Source organism: Gracilinanus agilis, chromosome 4 (assembly GCF_016433145.1).
Source record: "Gracilinanus agilis isolate LMUSP501 chromosome 4, AgileGrace, whole genome shotgun sequence".
Classification (NCBI taxonomy): Eukaryota; Metazoa; Chordata; class Mammalia; order Didelphimorphia; family Didelphidae; genus Gracilinanus; species Gracilinanus agilis.
Window position 1 is genome coordinate 385,917,339 of NC_058133.1, and position 21,477 is coordinate 385,938,815.

General features: G+C 35.4%; 1 protein-coding gene across 1 annotated transcript in view; it reads right to left on the bottom strand.

Annotated features, from left to right (window-relative positions):
- Positions 1 to 1,101: 1,101 nt before the first annotated feature.
- Positions 1,102 to 21,477, bottom strand: part of ARHGAP18 (Rho GTPase activating protein 18) — a 177,318-nt gene continuing 156,942 nt past the window's right edge. Inside the window, exons 13-15 of the mRNA XM_044676965.1 lie at positions 11,872 to 11,996; positions 4,629 to 4,690; positions 1,102 to 2,640 (exon numbers count right to left, since the gene is read on the bottom strand). Of these exons, the coding sequence (XP_044532900.1) occupies positions 2,549 to 2,640; positions 4,629 to 4,690; positions 11,872 to 11,996 (279 nt within the window). The 3' untranslated portion in view covers positions 1,102 to 2,548. The remainder of the gene's footprint in view (positions 2,641 to 4,628; positions 4,691 to 11,871; positions 11,997 to 21,477) is intronic.

Here is a 21,477-nt window from a genome sequence, read left to right on the forward strand (position 1 = left end):
GATTTTTCAATATTTATAATAATACTTTTTAATAGCATCAACTTATAATAACCTCATCCGGAGAAGAAAAAAACCAGAAACCTTTCTAGCTTTTAAAAACCCAGCTTTTCTTTCAACTTCCAACAATCCCCTTTAGAGTTGCTCTGCATGACTCTCAACCCCAATACATTTGGTTTCTCTTTTGTGTTCTATTATAAAAGACAAACAAGCAAGCCATTCAACTCATGGAGTTAAAAGTCAAACAAAAAAGATAATAAGGAACTTTGGAGGAAGTGGATGTAGATAATGTAACATTTTAACAGTGGAAAATTCTATTGTCAACATTTATACCAAAAGACATGAAATGTGTCATGAAAGCAGGTTGTTACTAAGTTGTCTTATTGGAAAACACTTAAGGGAAAGTTCTTTGTTTCGTTCTTTTGGAAAGAAGCAAACTTTTGCCCACATAAAAGGGAATGGATATCATCCTGATGTTCCTATTGCAGACTTCAAAATTGTGGACTGAATTTCAAAATCTAGTCAGCCATCTTCTCTTCACACACACAAAACCTGGTGGCCTGGGGACAATAATGATGGCGAGAGAGCTGACAAGAATGGGAGGAAAATCCTACTCCTCTGATTGATTTTATTCAACATATATGTATGCTTCCTTTGTTGACAAAGTTCAGACATCTGGTTCTTTATAAAAATATTCCCTGTGAACTTTGCTTGTTTCCTCATGTTGTATTATTTTCATGATAATGCTGCTGCTGCTGGGAAGAATGATAAAGCATTACTTGCTGTCCAGTTCATTAATATATGTTGTGAAAACTAAGCAAAAGTCAGAATCTCCAATGAAATCTCTTACAAGAGAGAAGTCAACAAGCAGGAAAAACAAGAAAGAAAACAACTTTATGTCTCCCACATGTCTTTCCACTTGGAAAGTTACATAATTGCCAATGAAGAGTGGAAGTCATTTGGAACTAGAAATAAATAAATAAATCAAGGAAAGTAGTATTTTCTGTTGAACATGACTCATGCATTTATAAAATTAGAAGTAATGATTCAAGAGAGAAGATAGATTAAGAAAAATGCATTTAATTATAAAAAGATCTTGTTTAAATAATAAAAAAAAGAGAAATGGCACGAAATCACCACAGTTATTTAAGCGATCACATCCACAGGAAGCTTTTGTAATTATATGCTGAAAATTCACAACTCTCCTTATTAACAACACTTTCCTCTTAATTAAAATGACATCAAGGGTTCCTGATAAAATCTATAATTTTTCCTAAGTCCTACCAAAAAGTGTCATAAACATAGTTTGTTGAGTTACTCATTTACATTGTCTTTTATTTACTACACTCAAAACTCATAAAATATTAAACATTTTTCTTCTATTTGATCCTTTCTTATTTACAGTACAGACTCAAGCTCTCTTGTCAAAATATGGTTTGTGCAATAAAACTCCTGTGAATGGTATTTACTACTCCATATAATAAATTTATTCTGATTATTTTAAAATAATGCCACGAGCATGAGCCTGCCCACGTGCACTGGGACCTACCAACTGGAATTATGCCTACTAGCAGACTTTTATGACTATGCAATCCCTTTCTTAAAGAAAGTATTCTACAACCATTAGTGCATTACATGACCTTGCATACATTTCTAATTCTGCTATGACAATGCAGAGCACCAACTACCACTTTTCCAATTCCATTTAGAAGACTATAGAGCATGCTAAGTGGTTTGGCTTTCACTCTCTTCTTATCCGTAATCTCATTCCCCTCCATGGATATATTTTATTTATTCTCAAACATTAGTTTTTGACGGTTCAGTGATAATTGGCAGTTTTTGACAGTCCCACTTTCTTGACGGTGGATACAGTTCTGTGCACGTGTCAGAAATATGTAAAAAAAAATTCGGAATCACCTCATGTGATATGGCAGGAGTAGCAAATAATTGTTAAAACAATGCCTCACTAAGGTGAATATTAGCATTCTGACATTCCAAGATGTGCTACTGAAGCCAGCTGGCTCTGAGCGTTGTACTATCTTAACACCTGGAATGTATTAGCATCAGGAAAAAAGACCAAAACCCCATTCTTTAACGATGTAATCCTCATTCATGAGTTTAAAAATATGTACATGGAGTGTGTGTGAATAGAAAAGGATGTGTGGATCCATACACATACATTTCCTCTAGAATATTAAATCTGGTCACCTCCACTAACTAGCACATGTTAACACAGAGTATATAACACAGGCTATAAACCAATTAATTTTCTCTGGATCTCACTCAAGGGGCTTTTGTTTCCTAATAATAATAAAATCCATTATTCTGGCAGGAGTACAAATCATATTGAAAATAAGGAAAATATTCTTAAGGCTGTGCCAACCGGGAACACTGTCAAGGGAGATTTATTTTTTATAAGGCTTCAAAGTGTCACTCATTAATAGTAGGGCATATTAGAATAACAAAAGAATCCCACTATTTCTTTCATTTTCTTCAATCCAACAAGTGTCATTGAATCAGTCCACATAATTGTCTTCGTTTTATAAGTCTTCTACGAAGGCTTGGACTTTATAACCCACTCAGCATTCGGGTTGAGTTGATATAAGTCCTTCATGTAGGTATCATCCTCAAGGCAGCGTTCTCCTATTAAAGACACACAGATTACCCACTTACAGTGGTGGACAGGTCAATGTAATTTTTAAACATAGGATCACCGATCTAGAACTAGAAAGTACCCCAGAGGCCATCTAATCCAACCCCCCACCCCTTTTTTAAACCATTATTTTTTGTTTTAGTAACAAAAAGGCAGCAGGGCAAGGGCTAAGCAAATATGCTTAAGGGACTTGCCCAGGGTAACACAGATAAGAAGTGTCTGAGGTCAGATTTCAACCCAGATCCTCCTGATTCTGGACCTGGTGCTCTACTCTTGGGCCCCTAATTCTTTCATGGAGGAGGAAATAGAAATGCCAAAGATTATTAGCCGGATAGTATTGCAGGATTATTAATTAATGAATATAAAACATTGAATATCCATATATATCCATAAACAAATGGAGTTTAAATTTTCTAATTTCCAAAGATTCTTTCGAAGTTCAGCCATCTTTATGAAATAGGTCAGTGATTCCTAAAACATCTTAGCTCCAATAATGCTTTCTTCTTTCAATCCCCATTTCAAAGCCAAAATCATGGTACTCTCACTCTCCTTTCTTCTGACATGCATCAGAAGCTTCTTTTCCACAGAACATAACATATGTCATTCGTAACTCCCAAGAGTAAGAATAGAAACTTTAATTTTATTTAGTAGTTATGCATCTTACAGCTAATTTTTTAAAAATATACTCACATAAACAGACACACATACAACACACATGCACATATATCTCTCACACAGTATATATAATGGGAAAGGCTTTAACTTTAAATTTCAAATGTTTTATAATTTTAAGAATTAGAAACTGTTCTATTTACAAGAAATAATCTTCCCTTTCTCTACATCACACAAACAAATTCACCTTTCATTTTAAATAGATTTATCGATTTTCGTAGTTGAAAGAGAAATTATGGACCATATATGTTCAATGCTCTGCTTTTACAAATAAGTAAACTGAGGCCAGAGAAGTCAAATGGCTTTCCCCTGATGAAACAGCTAGATAGCAGCAGCTATGAAACTTTGACCTCAAGCCTCCTGATTCCTAATCCAAAGGTCTGATAATTATTTCAAAATCATTGATTTAAAATTAAAATTCTGTTCTTTAATTTTCAGCCATTTTCCCCTAATTATTTTGAAATTCTTATTAAGAATTAAACTATTTTTTTAAACCCTTGCCTTCCATCTTGGAGTCAATACTGAGGATTGGCTCCAAGGCAGAAGAGTGGTAAGGGTAGGCAATGGGGGTCAAGTGACTTGCCCAGGGTCACACAGCTGGGAAGTGTCTGAGGCCAGACTTGAACCTAGGACCTCCCAATCTCTAGGCCTGGCTCTCAATCTACTGAGCTACCCAGCTGCCCTCTTAAACTATTATTTTTAAAGGCTAAAAAAAGAGAGCCCTTTTCTTACACTGACATTTTAAAGAAGTCAATGAAGTATCAGAAAATTAAAATAATCCATTTATCCTTTTCCCATTTTCCACAAGGAATGTCATAAGTTACCAATGTATATAGAATATTTAGTAAACTGTAACAAAAACTAGAGTCAGAAGCATTTCTGGTTTCTTTCTTTAAAAAGAAAACTAGGACATTAAAAATGCTTTTATTGGCACTACCAGTCTCATTCCTATAGGTAGGCTGTCATTCAAGTGTGAAGGAAGCAAGGTTTGGAAAACTTGCATCACTAGAGAGTATGGGAGTTTTTCCTACTACAGTGAATTTTCCTGAATTTGAAATTAAATACAGGAGGAGAATTTATGCAGAGGTGGTTCAAACAGACTTTGAAGACAAAGGTTTGGTCATTAAGGATTCTTTCTTAAAAAGTTATGAGTTAAGTAGATTATAGACAAAACAATAACACTTAGTAGTCAACTATCTATAATATTATTTTATATTACTGACACTTTTCTCCAGAGATAATAATAATAATAATAAAGATTATAAATGTTAGCTCATATAGGGAAGGTAGAAAAACCTGTTCTTACCAATATTTCCTCCTATTTCATATAAAAAAATTTCCCCTTTCTTGAGTGTCTGGACAACTCCACTGTTGGAGAGAAAACAAACTGATTAGTCACACTATCAAACAGCTTGCAATCATATTCTTTTAATGTGCTAAGGGGATTCCTAGGCTGTATGGGAAATTCACAACTTAGACACACTGTAATTATCTACACATTCTATTCTTCCCATCTGCTAAATGTGCAGAATCAGTAATAAGATGTCACCTGTAAATTAATATTAACTCAGCCACTCATGCATATCAAAGCAAAATAATAAATCACTAGGTAAAGACATAAAATTTAAAAGAAAATGCTCCACACATAAATTACCAATAAAATTATTAATTTAAAAATTCATGGTTTCTGGTATTGAATTATCTAAAGACATAAGATTTCAAGGAAAATAATACACTAATCACCAATAATGTATGGTATCTAGGCACCAAACAGACACCTGAACAGCTATTAAAAACAAATATCTCTCCTGCATTTTTCACATTTCTTTCATTCATTCAATAAATATTTACCAAGCATAGCAATGTAGTAGTGTCCTAAGAGGAAAAGCAAGATATATAAGACCTAATCTTTATTCAAAGGAACTTAAAATTCAATTGGAGAGACATACATTCATCAAAAATATATATTCAATCTAAAGAATGTATTTAAAAGAGTCAGTTATATTTATGGAACCAAGATTTCCAGGAAGTAGTATATTTTAAAGGATTCCTTCTCCCCAGGATATTTTGGTTCCATTTGGTTCACTAAAGAAATAGCTAAAAAGAAATGGAAGGTAGTGTGGTAACATAGAAAGTTACTGGTTTTATGGTTAGAAGACCTAAATTTAAATCCCCTTTAGGGGATTTAAATCTAAACTTAAAACTGGGCAAGTCACCTATCATACTTATACCTCTGAACCTAGTCAATCAAAGGAAGACCAAATTTGAGCCTGTCTTAACCTTCTAGTGTGGGAGACAGCATGTAAGTAATTATGTACATGAAAGATACATTGATGGAAGGGTAATGTAGATGGTCTCAGAAGGATAAACAGAAGGTAATCTCAGAGGGTAAGGCACCAGGAGTATGTGGTGGGCTGTGGGCTAGAAAAGGGTAAAGAAGAGACCAGGACAACCTTCTTGCACAAGAGGGAAACTGAGATGAGTTCTGATAGAAGCCAGGGAAGTAGGGAAGTGAAGAGACCAAAAAGTAAGAAGGGAAGATTCCAGTGGTGGGAAATAGTCAGCAGAGTAATGAAGTCAAGAGATGGAGGGTCAAATACATGAGGAAGAGAAAGTAAAGCCATTGAAGCTAAAAGGCAGAATGAGTAAAGGGAAGCAATTTATAAGCATGTAGGAAAAAGGACTCATCACGGAAAATGGAAAATCTCCATTGCCAAAGAAGGAACCGATGGAGTCTAAATGCAAACTGAAGCAAAGCATTCTTCACATTATTCCTCCATGAATTTTCCTCTAGTGTAAACAATATGCCTTCTTTCATAACATGATGAATATGGAAATTTGTATTGTATGACGACACATGTAAAACCTATATATTACTTGCTGTCTTGGGGAAGGGAAGGGGTGGGAGGAAGGAAGAAAACCTGTTCTCAAATGATTATTAAAAGTTAGAAAATGATTGTAAAAAACTATATTGATATGTGAAAAGAAAGAATGCAAGATAAGTAGAAAATAGTAAGGCTATGCAATGAAATACCAAACGGAAGAGCTGATGTTGGATCTTAGAGGTAACATTTAGGGAGATGTACTTAGATCTAAGTTTCTTAGGGAAATCACTTCAGCAAGTTCTTCTTCCATAAAATGAGAGAGTTGAAGTAGATGGCCTCCAAGGGCCCGTCTAACTCTCAATCTACAATCCTCTATTAGCCTAATGCACTATAAGTACTCTTTGCTTTTCCAGTAAGTATTTGCTTTTGAAGTATTAAATGCCTGGAATGGGATTAAGATGTAGAGATCATCTAGAATACTGAGTTCGGTGAGTTAATGCCTGGTTATATTATCCCTTTCTTTAGCATATTTACCATAAAGGGCCCCTGGCTGTTTTTTAATAATTACATGACTACAGGACCAGTTATTTAACCCCTACAATTTGGTTTGTCTTTCCTCATCTAGAAAATGGGGGGTAATAAAATGCTTACTACCCACCCATCTCATTTCTGCCTTTTGAAGTTCTTTATTTCCTTAAATGAATCAACAAACTTTTATTAAGTGCCTACTATGTGCTAGGCATTGTGCTAAGCACTACAAATACAAAAAGAAGCAAAAGATAGTATCTAAACTCATAATCTAATGAGGGAGACATCATGCAAATAAATATATACAAAGCAAGTTATATATAGGATAAATAAAATATAATTAACAGAGGGAAGGCACTAAAACTAAGAAGATGAGCACAAGTGCCCTTTCTTCTGTGAAGCCTTCCTGAATCTGTCCCCCATTCCCTCACTTCCCTCTTAAGGACTCTCTAGTTCCCTTCAAGTTTCAGTTCTGATGCCATTTCCTCCTCTAGGTCTTTCCTGATCCCCATCTGTTGTTAGAGCTTCTTCCACCCCCCTAATTCAAAGGAGGAAATAGAGCTAGAGTACTTTGTAAACCTTAAGACACAATAAATATTATTGACTTGGCATAGGCTTTGTATATACTTATGTGTATAAATTGTATTTCTCTCAATTGAATGTAAACTCCTTGAGGGCAGGAAGTGCTTCTTTTTGTTTTCATTCTAGCATACTCAGGCCATGGCAGAGTGCCAAGCACATGGTATGTGCTTACTGTATGTTTAATGAATTGAATCAAAAAATCTTTATCAATATGAGCTATTACAATGTGGAAAGTATTTTACTGAATGCTAATAGAAGATATAAAAGAGAAAAGTGAAGGCTAACTTCCATTCCCACTCTCAGGAACTTATAATCTAGTTTATGAGACACCATGTACCCATGAAACAACCTGGGAATCACTTGCACAATCACATATAAAGTGTGACTTTAAATTGGAGAGATTATTTTCACAGGTCAAACAGGAAAGTCGTTCTCATTGGTACAATAGAAAATAATAAAATACAAAGTAAATGTGGCAATACAAAAGCACGTAAGGCAGAGGGGGAAAAAAAAGGAATGATTAGACTAGGATTGCCCCAATGGCCATTTTCAGTGGGAGGAATAACAAGGAAATAATAATTCTTGACATTACATAACATTTTAACAGTTTATAAAGCCCTTTGTGTGCATGAGGTCATCCGATATTTTGAAGATTTATAGGGTTTTGGCCATCATTTTCTGTTCCAAAAGACTCAAGCCCATCCTTCCCTCCTCATGTGATCTTCATAACTCTGTGAAATAGATCCATATTATCCCTATTTTACAGAAGAAGCAATTGAGGCTTAAGGAGTTTTAAGTGATTTGTACAAGGTCACAAAATATTGTGGTAAGCTGTAGATGCTTGACTAATGTTTCAGGTCATCTCATTTTAAACTCCCTGTTTTCTAAGGCAACAACACATATGAAGAGAATAGAAATGGATTGGATCCATTGGAAGAGAGAAATTAGTTAAAAACTGAAAAACTGAAAATAAAAATGAGGGATGGCTGGGCCAAGCCTTTGGAAGCACCCTGAGCTCTTTGGGAGGATACAAAGAATAAACAAAACAAGCCTCCATTTCCTCATCTGTAAAATGAGCTAGAGAAGGAAATAGTAAACCCCTCCAGTATCTGTGCCGAAAAAAAAAAAAAAAACACAACAAAAAATGGATTCACAAAGAGACAGACATAACTAAAAAACAGCAACCACAATAGCTTTGCTGTATCTCCACTCCCTTTAGGAGGCAGCTAGGTGACTCAGAGGATAGAATGGAATCAGGAAGACCTAAGTTCCAATCCTGCACCAGATATTTCCTAGCTATGTGACCCTGGGCAAGCCCCTTAACCTCTGATTGCCTGACAGAAGGATCCAGTGGAAAGGGAAATAGCAAACCATTCAGTATTTTTGCCAAGAAAACCCAATGGACAGCTCTGGCCCATGTAGTCACATATTCCAATATGACTGAATAACTACCTATTTCATAGAGTTGTAAGAAAATCCTTTTCTAAACTTTTAAGGAATAAGGCTTTATTTAACTAATTTTTTTAAATTTAAATGAGCACCTTTGATTGATGACAATAAAAAAAGTATTTTGAAACATGCGTTGACTAAGAAAGACACTCAAGAAGTAAAGGTTAAAAACTAATCTACTTTCAGAAACCTGCAAAAACAAAATTTTTCTACCGCTAGAAAGCAGAACAGGTTCAAGAAAATATGTGGAGAAAGAGTTTAATGAAGTACCCAAAGGGACAGAGCAACAAACCCTTCATTATTGTTTTAAGGGAAGGTGCATGTTCAGAATTAGGGCACGGTTTACAGACCATTAGGATTTAATTTTCTACAGCCATGTGTTTGCACTGACTGTTCGCCATGCCTAGAATGCATTAGCTCCTCGCCTCCACCTTTTACAATCCCTCATTTCCTTCAAGACCTGACTTAAGCACTTTCTTCATGAAACCTCTCCTGAGCCTTTCAGTTCATAGCATCTTCTCTCCCCAAATCATTTTGTTCTAAAATGTATATAAATTCTGCATAGACATATTTATAAAAATGTCTCCACTTTTAAGACTTGTTTTGTTTTTTTCTTTGTATCCTCCCAAGCCTAATAAACAGCAGGAGCTTAATAAATGCTTATTGCTTGATATGTCTCATGGATGGGTGCTCAAGGGGGACTAGTGTCTTTGGTAGAGGGCTTGTTGAGCTCATTTCAGAGCTGCTCATTCACCTTTGGTGATCATTTGGCTCTTACGTGTCCCTGGTGGCTCCAAGAAGCTATGGTGTGAACAGCAGCTATACCCTGGTAAAATCATCTCAAAAGATGGGCTAAACCAGGTTGAGAGAAACTGAAGGGCCACAAATTCATTGGAGAGTTGCAGTGGAGCGGGGGAAGAGGAGGGGATGCTTGCCCCAAGCATGTGAAGACTTTCTCTGGCAAAATGCACGGATGAGAACAATTTGTTCCAATGGCCATGAAGGTAGCTGAAAACAGATGCTATGGAGTATTTAGAGCCTAGTCAGACATCAAAGACACCAAGGTCATCCACTGCATCCTGAGCTATCATCAGTCATCCTTACTTTTATCTTACCACTGGGTGTTAATGACTCTGGAAGAGAAAGTAAGGCTGATAACTTTGTGCAACTCTGCCTCACTTAAATCCAGTTCACACACAAGTCAAGAAATGATCCTGTGATATCACCAAGCCTTTCTGAAAATGAAGGACAAACAACAATAGCTTGATACCGAAACTGTCCACTAATATTCTTCTGGTATCTCATCTTGGAGTAGGAAGTGTCTGTGTGCCACTTTAAAAATATGCAGAGAAGCAAATTCTACCATGTCCTATGATGCTGAATATACGGAGAATAAATGCAGTGAAGGACTGCAAATCTCCCACCCAAGGTCCAGACAAGCTAAGTTCCAAAAGGACTGTGATGGGGGAAGGACCTAACTACATCTGAAGACAAGGACTGAAATATTACACTCCTTAGTGGTAATTTCCTAACCCAGCCAGCAAAATAGTAATGATAACTTGTGTTTATACAGTGTTTTAAATATTTTATCAAACTACTATAGTAGTAGTAATAACAATAATAGACAGCATTTATATATACACATACATATATATACACATACATACATATATACACATACATACATATATATATATATATGTATATATATATATATATATATATAGAGAGAGAGAGAGTCCTTTAAGGTTTGCAAAATGCCATACATGTAATACCATATTCATGTTTCATCTACTTCTTCTGAATTAGTAATAGTAACAATAAAAAAATAATAACAGACATTATATAGCACTATACGGTTTGTAAAATGCTTTATATATTGTATCATATTAATAGTTTATCAACTTGTTCTGAATTAGTGGTAGTAACAATGATAAAAATAATAATAGACAGCATTTATATAGCACTTTAAAGTATGCAAAATTCCATATGTGCATGTATTAATATTTTATCAATTTGTTCTGAATTAATAGTAGTTTTAATAAGAAAAATAATGGCATTTATATAGCACTTTAAGGTTTGTGAAATGTTTTACATATAGTATGACCTTAATATTTGTCAGCTTAGTCTGAAGTAGTAATGGAAGTAATAATAACAATAGATGGTATTTACCTAGCCCTTTAAAGTTTATAAAGTGCTTTGTAATATTATCTCATTTTATCCTCACAGCAACACTGGGAAGTAGGTGCTATTATTATTCCCATTTTACAAATGAGGAAACTGAGGCAAACTGTGGTGAGATGACTTGCTCAGAATCACCGAGTTAGTAAGTGTCTTCCTGACTCCACATCTAGTAATCTCTCCATCATGCCAACAAAATGAATGCTCTACTCCTATGACAGACTATCCAGTAGTTATGAAGAAACTTTTAAACATCTATTTGAAGGGGATCTGAGCTAAAAAACAAATTATATCAAATTCAAATTTAAACTCAGTCCAATCAGTCATTCTATTCAACTCAAGAGACAAGTCAAGACAACAAGAATTTTTTTTCTTAAATCCTTCCCTTCCAGTTTAGAATCAACACTATGTATTGATTCCAAGGCAGACAAGCGATAAAGGTTAGGCAATGGGAGTTTAAGTGAGGGTCCCACAGCTAAGAAGTGTCTGAGGACATACTTGAACCCAGGACCTCCTGTCTCTAGGTCTGGCTCTCAATCCACTGAGCCACTCAGCTGCTCCTGCCAACAAGAACTTATTAAGCACTTCTGTCGTGTCAGATATAACACATAAGTGCTAGAACACAAAAGAGTGGCCAAAATACAACGAGCAAGCAACTACATTCAAACAAGCTACACACAGGGTATAAACTGAAGGCAATCTTTGACTGTGGGCACTAGAAGTGGGGTGGGGGTTTGGGAGGTGAGGAAAGCACTAAGAAAAAAACTCCTGCAGAGGTAGGAGATGATCTGGGTCTTGAAGGAAGCCAGGAGGCAGAGGTGAAGGAGGAGAGCATCTCTTGACCAAATATTCCTTTCTGTTCCCCAAAGTAGTTTGAAGTTCCTCCCTTCACCCCACCTCCTGTGGCTTCCACCCCATTCTGAAAGAGGAAGCCTAGAAATGCAGAAACACTACAGAATAATTAAAATCGACACGGGCCCGTACCTTTCTTGGCTGAGAAACCTGGCGAGAACATCACTGGCTTTCAGTTCTTCAGTGAGCTGTATTGCCATGGAAACTTTCGAAAGATGGGGCGCTTGTACTCGAATCACTCCCTGAGGAACATCAGCCTGCAAAGCAATCATGACATTGGAACAAAGCAGGGAGCAGCTGGAACATGGAACTTTGTACAATGCATTATATGGTAAGTGTGCTTAACTACTGCACATTTTACTACTCCACTACATAAAAACCTTAACTACTGTATAATGTAATTTAGCAAATTACATCAGAACCTCAAATATCCTTTTAATGGCGATAGGGGAACTTTATAATACGCATACAGTAATGCTTAATTATTTTTAAAGATGTAAAGAATGACAGCAATAACCATTACTGCCATATTAAGTGCTGATTTCTGAGTACTATCTGCTAGTGCATCCTTCTCCTGGCAATTTATGAAATTGATTCAGAAAGAAGTTTCTGGATTGTGAGGGCTGTATTTTTTAATGTTGCTCAACCTAAAATTTCACCAACTCCTAGAGTATCTAATCTTTGCACTTGAAATTTCATCTGAAAAATGAAACACATTCCCCTTGTTCAGCTACAATGTTGTCTCCATTCTCTGTTAATTGGGTTACCCTTCAAATCACATACAAGGAATGCCTCCTTCCTGATAAATATATAGGCTATTTTATTTATATATAGAAACATCAGGAGCTAAAACAAAACATAAAAATATATTTTGAGATATCTGAAAATATGGGACATAATTCTTTTTTAAGGGAATTTCTGAAATAAGAACAGGAATGTATACTGGAAAAGCTTCAAAGACACCAGGCTCATTCAGGAAAGCACAAAAACCCATCTGTATTAGTGCCTGACCGGTTAGTCAATTCAATCACACATTATTTATTAAGTTCTTACTATGTGTCAAGAGAGTGGCACAGATCTTTGAAGTTTATGCCCAAGGAGCACAAGTTCTGGTAGATTTTAACAAGCTAGACCAAAAGGCACTGTGAAAAGTACCTGACAAAGTACTCTACTGGGTGTCCCAAAAGTCTTGGTGTAGTTTTAAGCAGCAAAATGGTTTTAAACAGTTTATAGCTTAAAACTGCAACAAGATTTTTGGGATACCCTGTAATATCTTATCATTTGAAGAACAAGGAATAAATTCAGAGGCCCATTATCAGAAGACTAGCTATGATTTTTTTTTTCTTTTTAGTGTGTGGAAGGGATAATGGCAACTCATGAAGACTGTCTCCTAACTTGTGGTAAAATTGTGATCTTCATTGGTGAAGGCAACACTAATGCTTAATGAAAAACTAAAACTGGGTAAGTAGTATTCATTGGAGGAGGAGAAGGTTGATATTAACTTAATTTAATTTCCAATTATATAAAAAAGGTAACCGTACATATATTTGGACAGATATTACCGCTACTAAACAAAGACAGAAGGGGAAGTATTATTTTTTTAAACTAATTTCATCAATAAGAGAGGTCTCAATGATACAAGGCACTTCTACCAAAGTCAAAGCAGACAAGCACAAAAAAGTATTTTTATATGTTGGACGTCTCCTACATTCTGGTCTACTTGTCGCATATTGGAGCCTAAAAGACATAGATTTAAGTCCTGAGCAAATTATTTCACCTCTTAGTTGTCCCACCACAATTCTTTGTCACAAAAATATAGCATTAAGAACTTATAATTCTTTACTACAAAAATATTAAAACATTTTTACAATTTTAAAGAACAAGGGAGAAAAAAGTGAGGTCTATCAATTGGGAAATGGCTATACAAACTAGTCTCTCTATATATTGCATATTATTGTTCTATCAGATCTGATATATATTAGGAATTCAGAGAAAACTGAGACTTATACAACTTGATATAGAATGAGATGACAGAACCAAAAAAATAACTAAAACAATGGTGACATTAGTACAAAGGAATATAATGCTAAAAGACTTTAAAACTTTGATTAATATAGCAACCAATCATAACTTCAAAAGATCAATGATGTTGTATTTCTGCCTTTCAACAGGAAGGTAGATTAGAACTACAAAATGATATATTTTCAGAAATGGCTAATGTGTTGATTTGCTTTTCTTGATAATATTATTTGATTTATTATTAATTAAATATTAATATTATTTTCTTGATAATATTATTTGATAATAATACTATTTATTAAGGATGGGTTCTATGGGATAAGAAAGGAATCATTGGGAAGTGGCATACACGTGAAAAAAACTATCCATGACTATAAAAATTGTTTTAAAAGGAAAGGAATACATCTACCAACATTTTTAAAAAATCTTAACTGTAAAAATTTGGATTTTGATTTATAGCAGGTTTTTGTGTAGTGATAAAAAATTGGAAATTGAAGGGGTACCCATCAATTGAAGAATGGCTAAATGAACGTGGTTTGTGTTGTTGTGATAGAATACTATTGTGTTGTAAAAAATTAGTGGGATGGATTCAGAAAAACCTGGGAAGACTTAGATGGACCAATACAAAATGAAGTGAGCAGAAACAGGAGAACGTTATATACAATAACAGCAATATTATATGATGATCAAATACAAAAACTTAGTTATTCTAATTAATAAAATGCTCTAAGACAATCCTAAAGTACTCATGACAAAAAATGCTATCTACCTCCAAAGGGAACTCTGAGTGAACACTGAAGCATATTTTTTTCACTTTATATTTATTCTTTTTTTTGCCCCTCCTACATAGCTAATATGGAAATATGTTTTGAATGGCTTCATATGAAGAATGAGTAATGTACTTCTTGCTTTCTCAATGGGTAGGAAAATATTTGAGGGAGGGAGAGAATTTGGAACTAAAAATTAAGTAATTAAATAATAGGGAACATTTCAATTGAAAAAAGATACTGATTTTGAAGTTCAGAAAAAATCTTTAAATTAAACTTTAGAAAAATGGAGTAATAGGAAATTTAGGAGAATTTTGGATTATAAAAATCTTCTAAAAGATTCTAACTAGGATTAAACATTGGACAAGTATTTGGACTTGCATTTCTTGTTTGTGTGTGTGTGTGTATGTGTGCGCACATACATGCACGTGAAATGTGTGTATAAAAACACTGTAAGCTTTAATTCCAGAAATATAACAATTTTATTAGAACCTAAAGGTCTCTTCAAAAATGGCCAAATGCATAAATTTTATTGTTGTTCATAATAGCCGGGCACTTTATAGCTAGTTTTTTGGCAGTAGAGGTAACTTATTTTGAGAGTAGGGAATGAAATAACACAATCAGAAATTAAGCTGCCTGATAACAGGGGTCCCTTCTCATATTACTATTATTGCCTAAAACAGTGTTGGTGACTTGGTAAAGGCATTTGAGGATGGACCAGTCTTACTATTCTTTTTTTTTTAAAACCCTTACCTTCCATCTTAGATTCAATACTAGGCATTGGTTGAAAGACAGAAGAGTGGTAAGGGCTAGGCAAAGGGGATCAAGTGACTTGCCCAGGGTCACAAAGCTAGGAAGCATCTGAGGTCAGATTTGAAGCCAGCATCTCCCATCTCTGGGCCTGACTCTCAATCCACTGAGCCACCCAGCTGTCCACCACCCCCCACTCCCCACCCCCACCCCCCTGTCTTACTATTCTTAAAAAAAAAAAAAATTCTTATTATAAGCACATTTTCAGTTTCTTGTAGTATATTGGTATGAGATGTTGCTCTAAATCAGATTTCTGCCAAACTGCTTTCCCATTTTCCCAACAATTTTTATCAGAGTGAGTACTTCAACAAGTAATCTACATTCTCAGGTTTATTAAACTCTGGGCTATATAAATTCAATTGATACTTGCCTTTTGAGTAGTAGGTTGTACTGATCTATTTTCTATTTTTAGTAATAAATTGCTTTAATGATTACTGATTTTTGTATAATCTGAGTGTGGAAATGCTATCTTCCTTTCATTCTTACTTTATTTTGATATTTCCCTTGAGCTTCTAAAGCTTTTGTTCCTCCAAATTAATTTTATTATTTTACATTGCTCTATAAAGTATCCCCTTGGTAGTTTGACTGGTATAGCATTGAATATTAAAGGTCACACCATAAAAAATATTAGGAAAAAAAGGGAGACTGGAAATCTTTTACAGCTCTGGCTAGGGGAAGAATTTAAAGCCAAACAGGAAACTAGGGAAATAATTTTTTTAAAAAGGTAAAATGAAATTTAAAAGGTTCTGTACAAATAAATTCAATGTAACTAAAATATTTAAAGAAGAGGCTAACTAGAGAAATTAAATCTTTGCATCAAGCATAAAGATATTAAAGATATATCCAAAATCTATAGGGTACATAACATAAATATCTAAGACAAAAGCCATTTTCCAGTGAAGAAGTGATAAAAGGATATGATTCTCCAAAGAAGAATACAAACTATTAAAAATTGTACAAAAGGTTGATCCCAGTCACCATTAATAAAAGAAATACAAATCAAAACAATTCTGAAATTGTACACCATAGCCCAAAAATGTGGGAAAAAATGAGATTTCTTCTCTTCTACTAAAAATATGGATAATGGGCAAAGACTAATATCTGTGAAAAAATAATTAACTTCTAAGAGAAGTTTTGTGATAAACAGGTACAAAAGGAACAAAATTATATGAAAATGATATATGCTTGTGATAGTTTTTCCAAGTAGTAAAGGGTCTTTCATTGTTCACAATAATAGTATTAATTGTGGAGACCTATCTCAATCCAGCCTAATATAAACTGTCCAAAAAGAAGTTTAAAATGCACCGAGGGGGCAGCTGGGTAGCTCAGTGGATTGAGAGTCAGGCCTAGAGAGGTCCTAGGTTCAAATCTGGTCTCAGACACTTCCCAGCTGTGTGACCCTGGGCAAGTCATTTGACCCCCATTGCCCACCCTTACCACTCTTCCACCTAGGAGCCAATACACAGAAGTTAAGGGTTTAAAAAAAAAAAAAAAAGGAAAAATGCAAGGAGACTTTTGGGACACACTATATTTCCATTATTGCTGCCCCCTCCCCCTTCTTCCCTTCATTATGCCAGCCAAATTGAGGTTATCTGTTGGGATGGAAATGAGAGTCATATGACTTGGCTTCCTTTTAGCACTGGTTCTATCTATGTTCTACGTTTCTGGGACTGGTTTCCTGCACCTGTAAAATTGGGAGGAAGTATAAAGCTTTTTTCCAGGTCCAAAATTCCAAGATTTTAACTCACTGAACCCAGAGCCATTTCTTTGCCATTTCTGAGGCTTTGTTCACAATGTGCCCTGCCCCCATCTCTGACAATCCTACTCATCCTTCAAGGCTCAGCTCAACTCAAATGTCATCTCATCCATAAATCATTCTCTGATTCCCTCTAGCCAGAAGTAATCACTTTCTCCTCTAACCCTCCTGGCATTTTCTTTGTTCTCTTTCTTTGCCACTCACAATAGACTACTTTAAATTAGAGCTATTTGCATATGTCTCTTATCTCCCCTATTAAACTGTGAGTTCCTTAAAGGTAGGGACCATATCTCACTAATATTCTCTTTCCTGATAGTCTCTAGTATAGTATCTCAAAAAGAATGTAAGTGTTCAATTACCATTTTTTAATGCACCAAAATGGAGGAAGGGAAATTCACTTTCCATTAACTAAGACAGCAAAACTTCCATGAAATAAGTGTGGGAGGAAAATGTCCTAAATCAAACTCATGAGCACAGAAAAATGTGTGACACTTTTTGAACCAAAAGTGATGAATGAATTCCCCATTCAATACAACCTACTCCTCCCTCATTTCACTTTTTTTTAAATTTGTGTTAAAAAAAGTCTAAAAATTGAGATCTCTGATACATGACTTTTGTCCACTTGTGAAAATAGGGAACTGGAAAACACACACACACACACACACACACACACACACACACACACACACACACAGGATTATTATATACCTAACCCAACTGAGTTATTGTTGGACTTGGAAAGAGAGGCACACTGGCCTCATTCCAAAACACTATATGACCTGGGAGTCCCTAGCATATATGCAAGGTGCAAGAGAAATGTGCTGTTTTAGCAGTGGGAATTGTTAAGTAACTTGTTCTTAATTCTGCTGCCAAAGCAACCTACAAATAAACTCCTATGGTCCAAAGCTATAACAGGGATTACATCAAAGACCACCTCTGCCACATATACTCCCTTCTGACACTGCGGAATCTTAGCAGAAGGATTTGAGAGGAAAATCCTAGTCACTACTAACTCTCATATCTCCCTAAGTATCAAGGAATCTGCTTCCTTGGCATGCACCAGTGGCCAAGCATAGTGACTGTGCAAAAATTAGCTATCTATAATAACCAATTCTACAGGAGACTGCCTCAAGAGGGGATGGGCTACTCCTTTATGGAACTCTTTAAGAAGAGGTGAGGATACCATTTTTAATAGATTACCCCCACATATGGGTTGGACTAGTGGCCAACTAAGGTCTCAAACATTCAAAATTCTATGATGATTATTCTAGCAGGCACCATATGAAACAGTCCCAATTATAGTAACCTTATTGATATGGTACAGGGATCTCTCTCTGTCTCTGTCTCTCTCTGTCTCTCTCTCTTCCCCAACCTCAATCTCTTCCAATGAAATGAGAGAGAAGGAGGCTAGTAAAATTCTATCTTCAAAGTCTTAACCTTTGCAGAACAACTTAGCAAGCTGTGAAGTTTTTCTCCTATCTTATATAAGCCCAGAGTTGGAATATTATCAATTGAATACCATTTGTTATAGCCCAACTGCATCTCTTTGGGCATTGCCTTAGATGTATCAACAAAATAGAATTATACATAGCATCAAAGGATCATAACCATAGAGCTGTGAAGGGCTTAGAATTAGGGGCTTAAAGGGTACTGGAGCATATAGTCCAACCCACTCATTTTACAGAAAAATTAAGTGACTTGCCCAAAGTCATGTACTTAGTACATGGCAAATAGGAATTAAACCTAGGCCCTCCCTCAAAATATATTGGTCTTTCAAATGTACTATTCTGCTTCACACATACAGTTCCTAACATCTAAGAATGTGTCCTTTGCCCCTCTGTCCTTCATTAAGAATTAAACAATTATCAACATTTCAATATACAAAAAACAAAGGCTAGTACATGAAACCATATACTTCTCTTACATAGTTTGTAAAAGTATCTATATTAAATTTTAAGAGTTAATAACAAAAGTATACCATGTGAGTCCCCTTCTTAACTTTGTTTTGTTCTGTTTGTTTTATAATTTATTTTTTGCTCTTTTTCTCCCTTTTCTTTAATCACTGATTATACACCAAGTCCTCTTGCTCCCAAATCAAAGTGCTTCCTAATTTTAAAAAAATAGCACAGAGGCAAGCAAAATGAATCATCACTAAATATATATCTCATTCTGTGAATATGCTTTAAAATGTGCCATGTATATATGCATGTGTATTTGGAGGGGAAAGAAGAAAATTCAAAAAGCCAAACAACTCTCATTGTAGAGACTGAAAATTCAGCTTATTCTGAACCTACTGAAAACTATTTCTCTTTGGGAAAGGAGCATATTCCAAAAAGCCATTACTAATGGGGCAGCTAGGCAGCACAGTGGATAAAGTGCTGCGCCTGAAGTCAGGAAGACTCACTTTCCTGGGTTCAAATCTGATTCCAGATACTTACTAGTTGGATGACTCTCAGAAAGTCACTTAATTCTGTTTGTTTCCATTTCCTCATCTATAAAGTGAACTGGAAAAGGAAATGGCAATATATGGAGAAGGAAATGATAAAATCCACTCTAGTATCTTTGCTAAGAACACTCCAAATGGAGCCAAAAAGAGTCAGAAATGACTGAACAACAACAAAAAAGCAACTATTAGCCCCAGAGGACTTTAAAAACAGTGATGGAATGTTATTGCTGGCTGTCTATTTTAAACAGGTACAAGTATGAATTAATGATAGTCAACAAAATGTTATAAACAGAGCCCAATGGCATCTACTTTCAACAATGTCTATACTCACCACTATGAAGTTTGGCATCAAGTCTTATGAAACCCCAACACTAGGGATATATAAACATGATCAAGCTACCAAACTCAGTCGGCTCTCAACCTGTGACTCAATCACTGCTGACTCAACACATACCCTCCACTAGGTAAGGTTCTTGTAGACATGCTGGCTAACTGTTCCTGCTGCAACAATCCAGGGCATTACACTTGGAAATTTTCTGTTTGAGAACTGAGTTTAAGCTATGCAGAAATTCACCCAGAAGAGCAGAACTCCTTGACTGACTAACCATTAAATATCAGTTATAGTAAAGGATTTAACAGCCTTTTAAAAATTTTACAGTTAATTTCTTAAGCATGTAAACAATATTGTAATGGAGAAAATGTTTTCATATGGCCCTCATGTGCTCTACATGCTGATCTAAAGGGGAGCTTAAAATCTGACTTCATTTCTTATTATTCAGCTAAGTAAACTGCGATCCAAATCTTACTTCATTAGGTGCTCGATGGGTAATGCAGCAAAATTGCCTTGCTCAGATTTTTTCTCTGTATAGGTTTGGGCTACTGTATCAATGTCATGTCTTAAAAAATATTAATTCTCAGAAGATCGAACATTCATTTCCATACACTCCCTTAAAAAAATCTAATTTACATGTAAAGTTGATGAACATAATGGGTTTTTCTTCCTCAATAAGGCAACAGATGATTAGACACGCTAGTGAGAAAGCTGGAAATAAGAGTTTTCCAAGAAGAAGGCCAGATGTAGTATGTTATTTTACAGCTATAGGAAGGCATTTCAATTGCCTAGACAAAAAGGGTGGGGGGACTGCGGGGTACAGGCTAGGAGAGTGAAAAAAATAATTCCTTATTCTGAAAGTTATAATTTGTTCCCTCATTAGACAAATGCCTCTAATTTTTACTTTGCATTTTATTGCGAATTAAACACTAATACAAATGAGTGCTGATACTTTGTCTCATTAAAACATAATATTCTTTTATGTGTGAACCAAAAAAAAAAATCCTTTAGAACACCTTAAAAAAAGAAACAAGATTTGAAGCTTGATAATATAATTGGATTTTCTGTATGGGGTCCCCAAGTTAGTCCTGACTCTCTTCCAGGGCCTAAAGCAGATGCGTGAAACATTACCTTTGACTATACTCATGGGTCAAAAAGGTTGTTAAATGAAACCAGAGCTTGCATTTTAAATGGAGTTGTGGCTAAAGAAATGCAACCACAGTTACAAACAATCCAGAGTGCACTGTCACAGCCCTGCAATGCCCAACCTGCTTTGTGCCAAACAGTGGAATTATTGGCAGTTCCAAGGATCCAGCAAATTCCACCTAGAATATATCAAAGCCACACCAGCCTTATTCCCAGAAGCTAGCTGGGTGACTTTGGACAACTCACTGATCTCCACTGACAAAATGATGCAGTTGGCCTTCAGGATTTTTAAGGTAAAATCCAACTACAGTTAAAATGTTGAACAATGTTCAATTAGCTACAATTAACTACACTAGTAGCACTTTCTTCATACCACATTTTATTTGGAGATTAATATTCATTTTCTTATATATTTTCCCTTACATAATCTATTGCAATTATAAAATTTATAGACTGTTAGAGC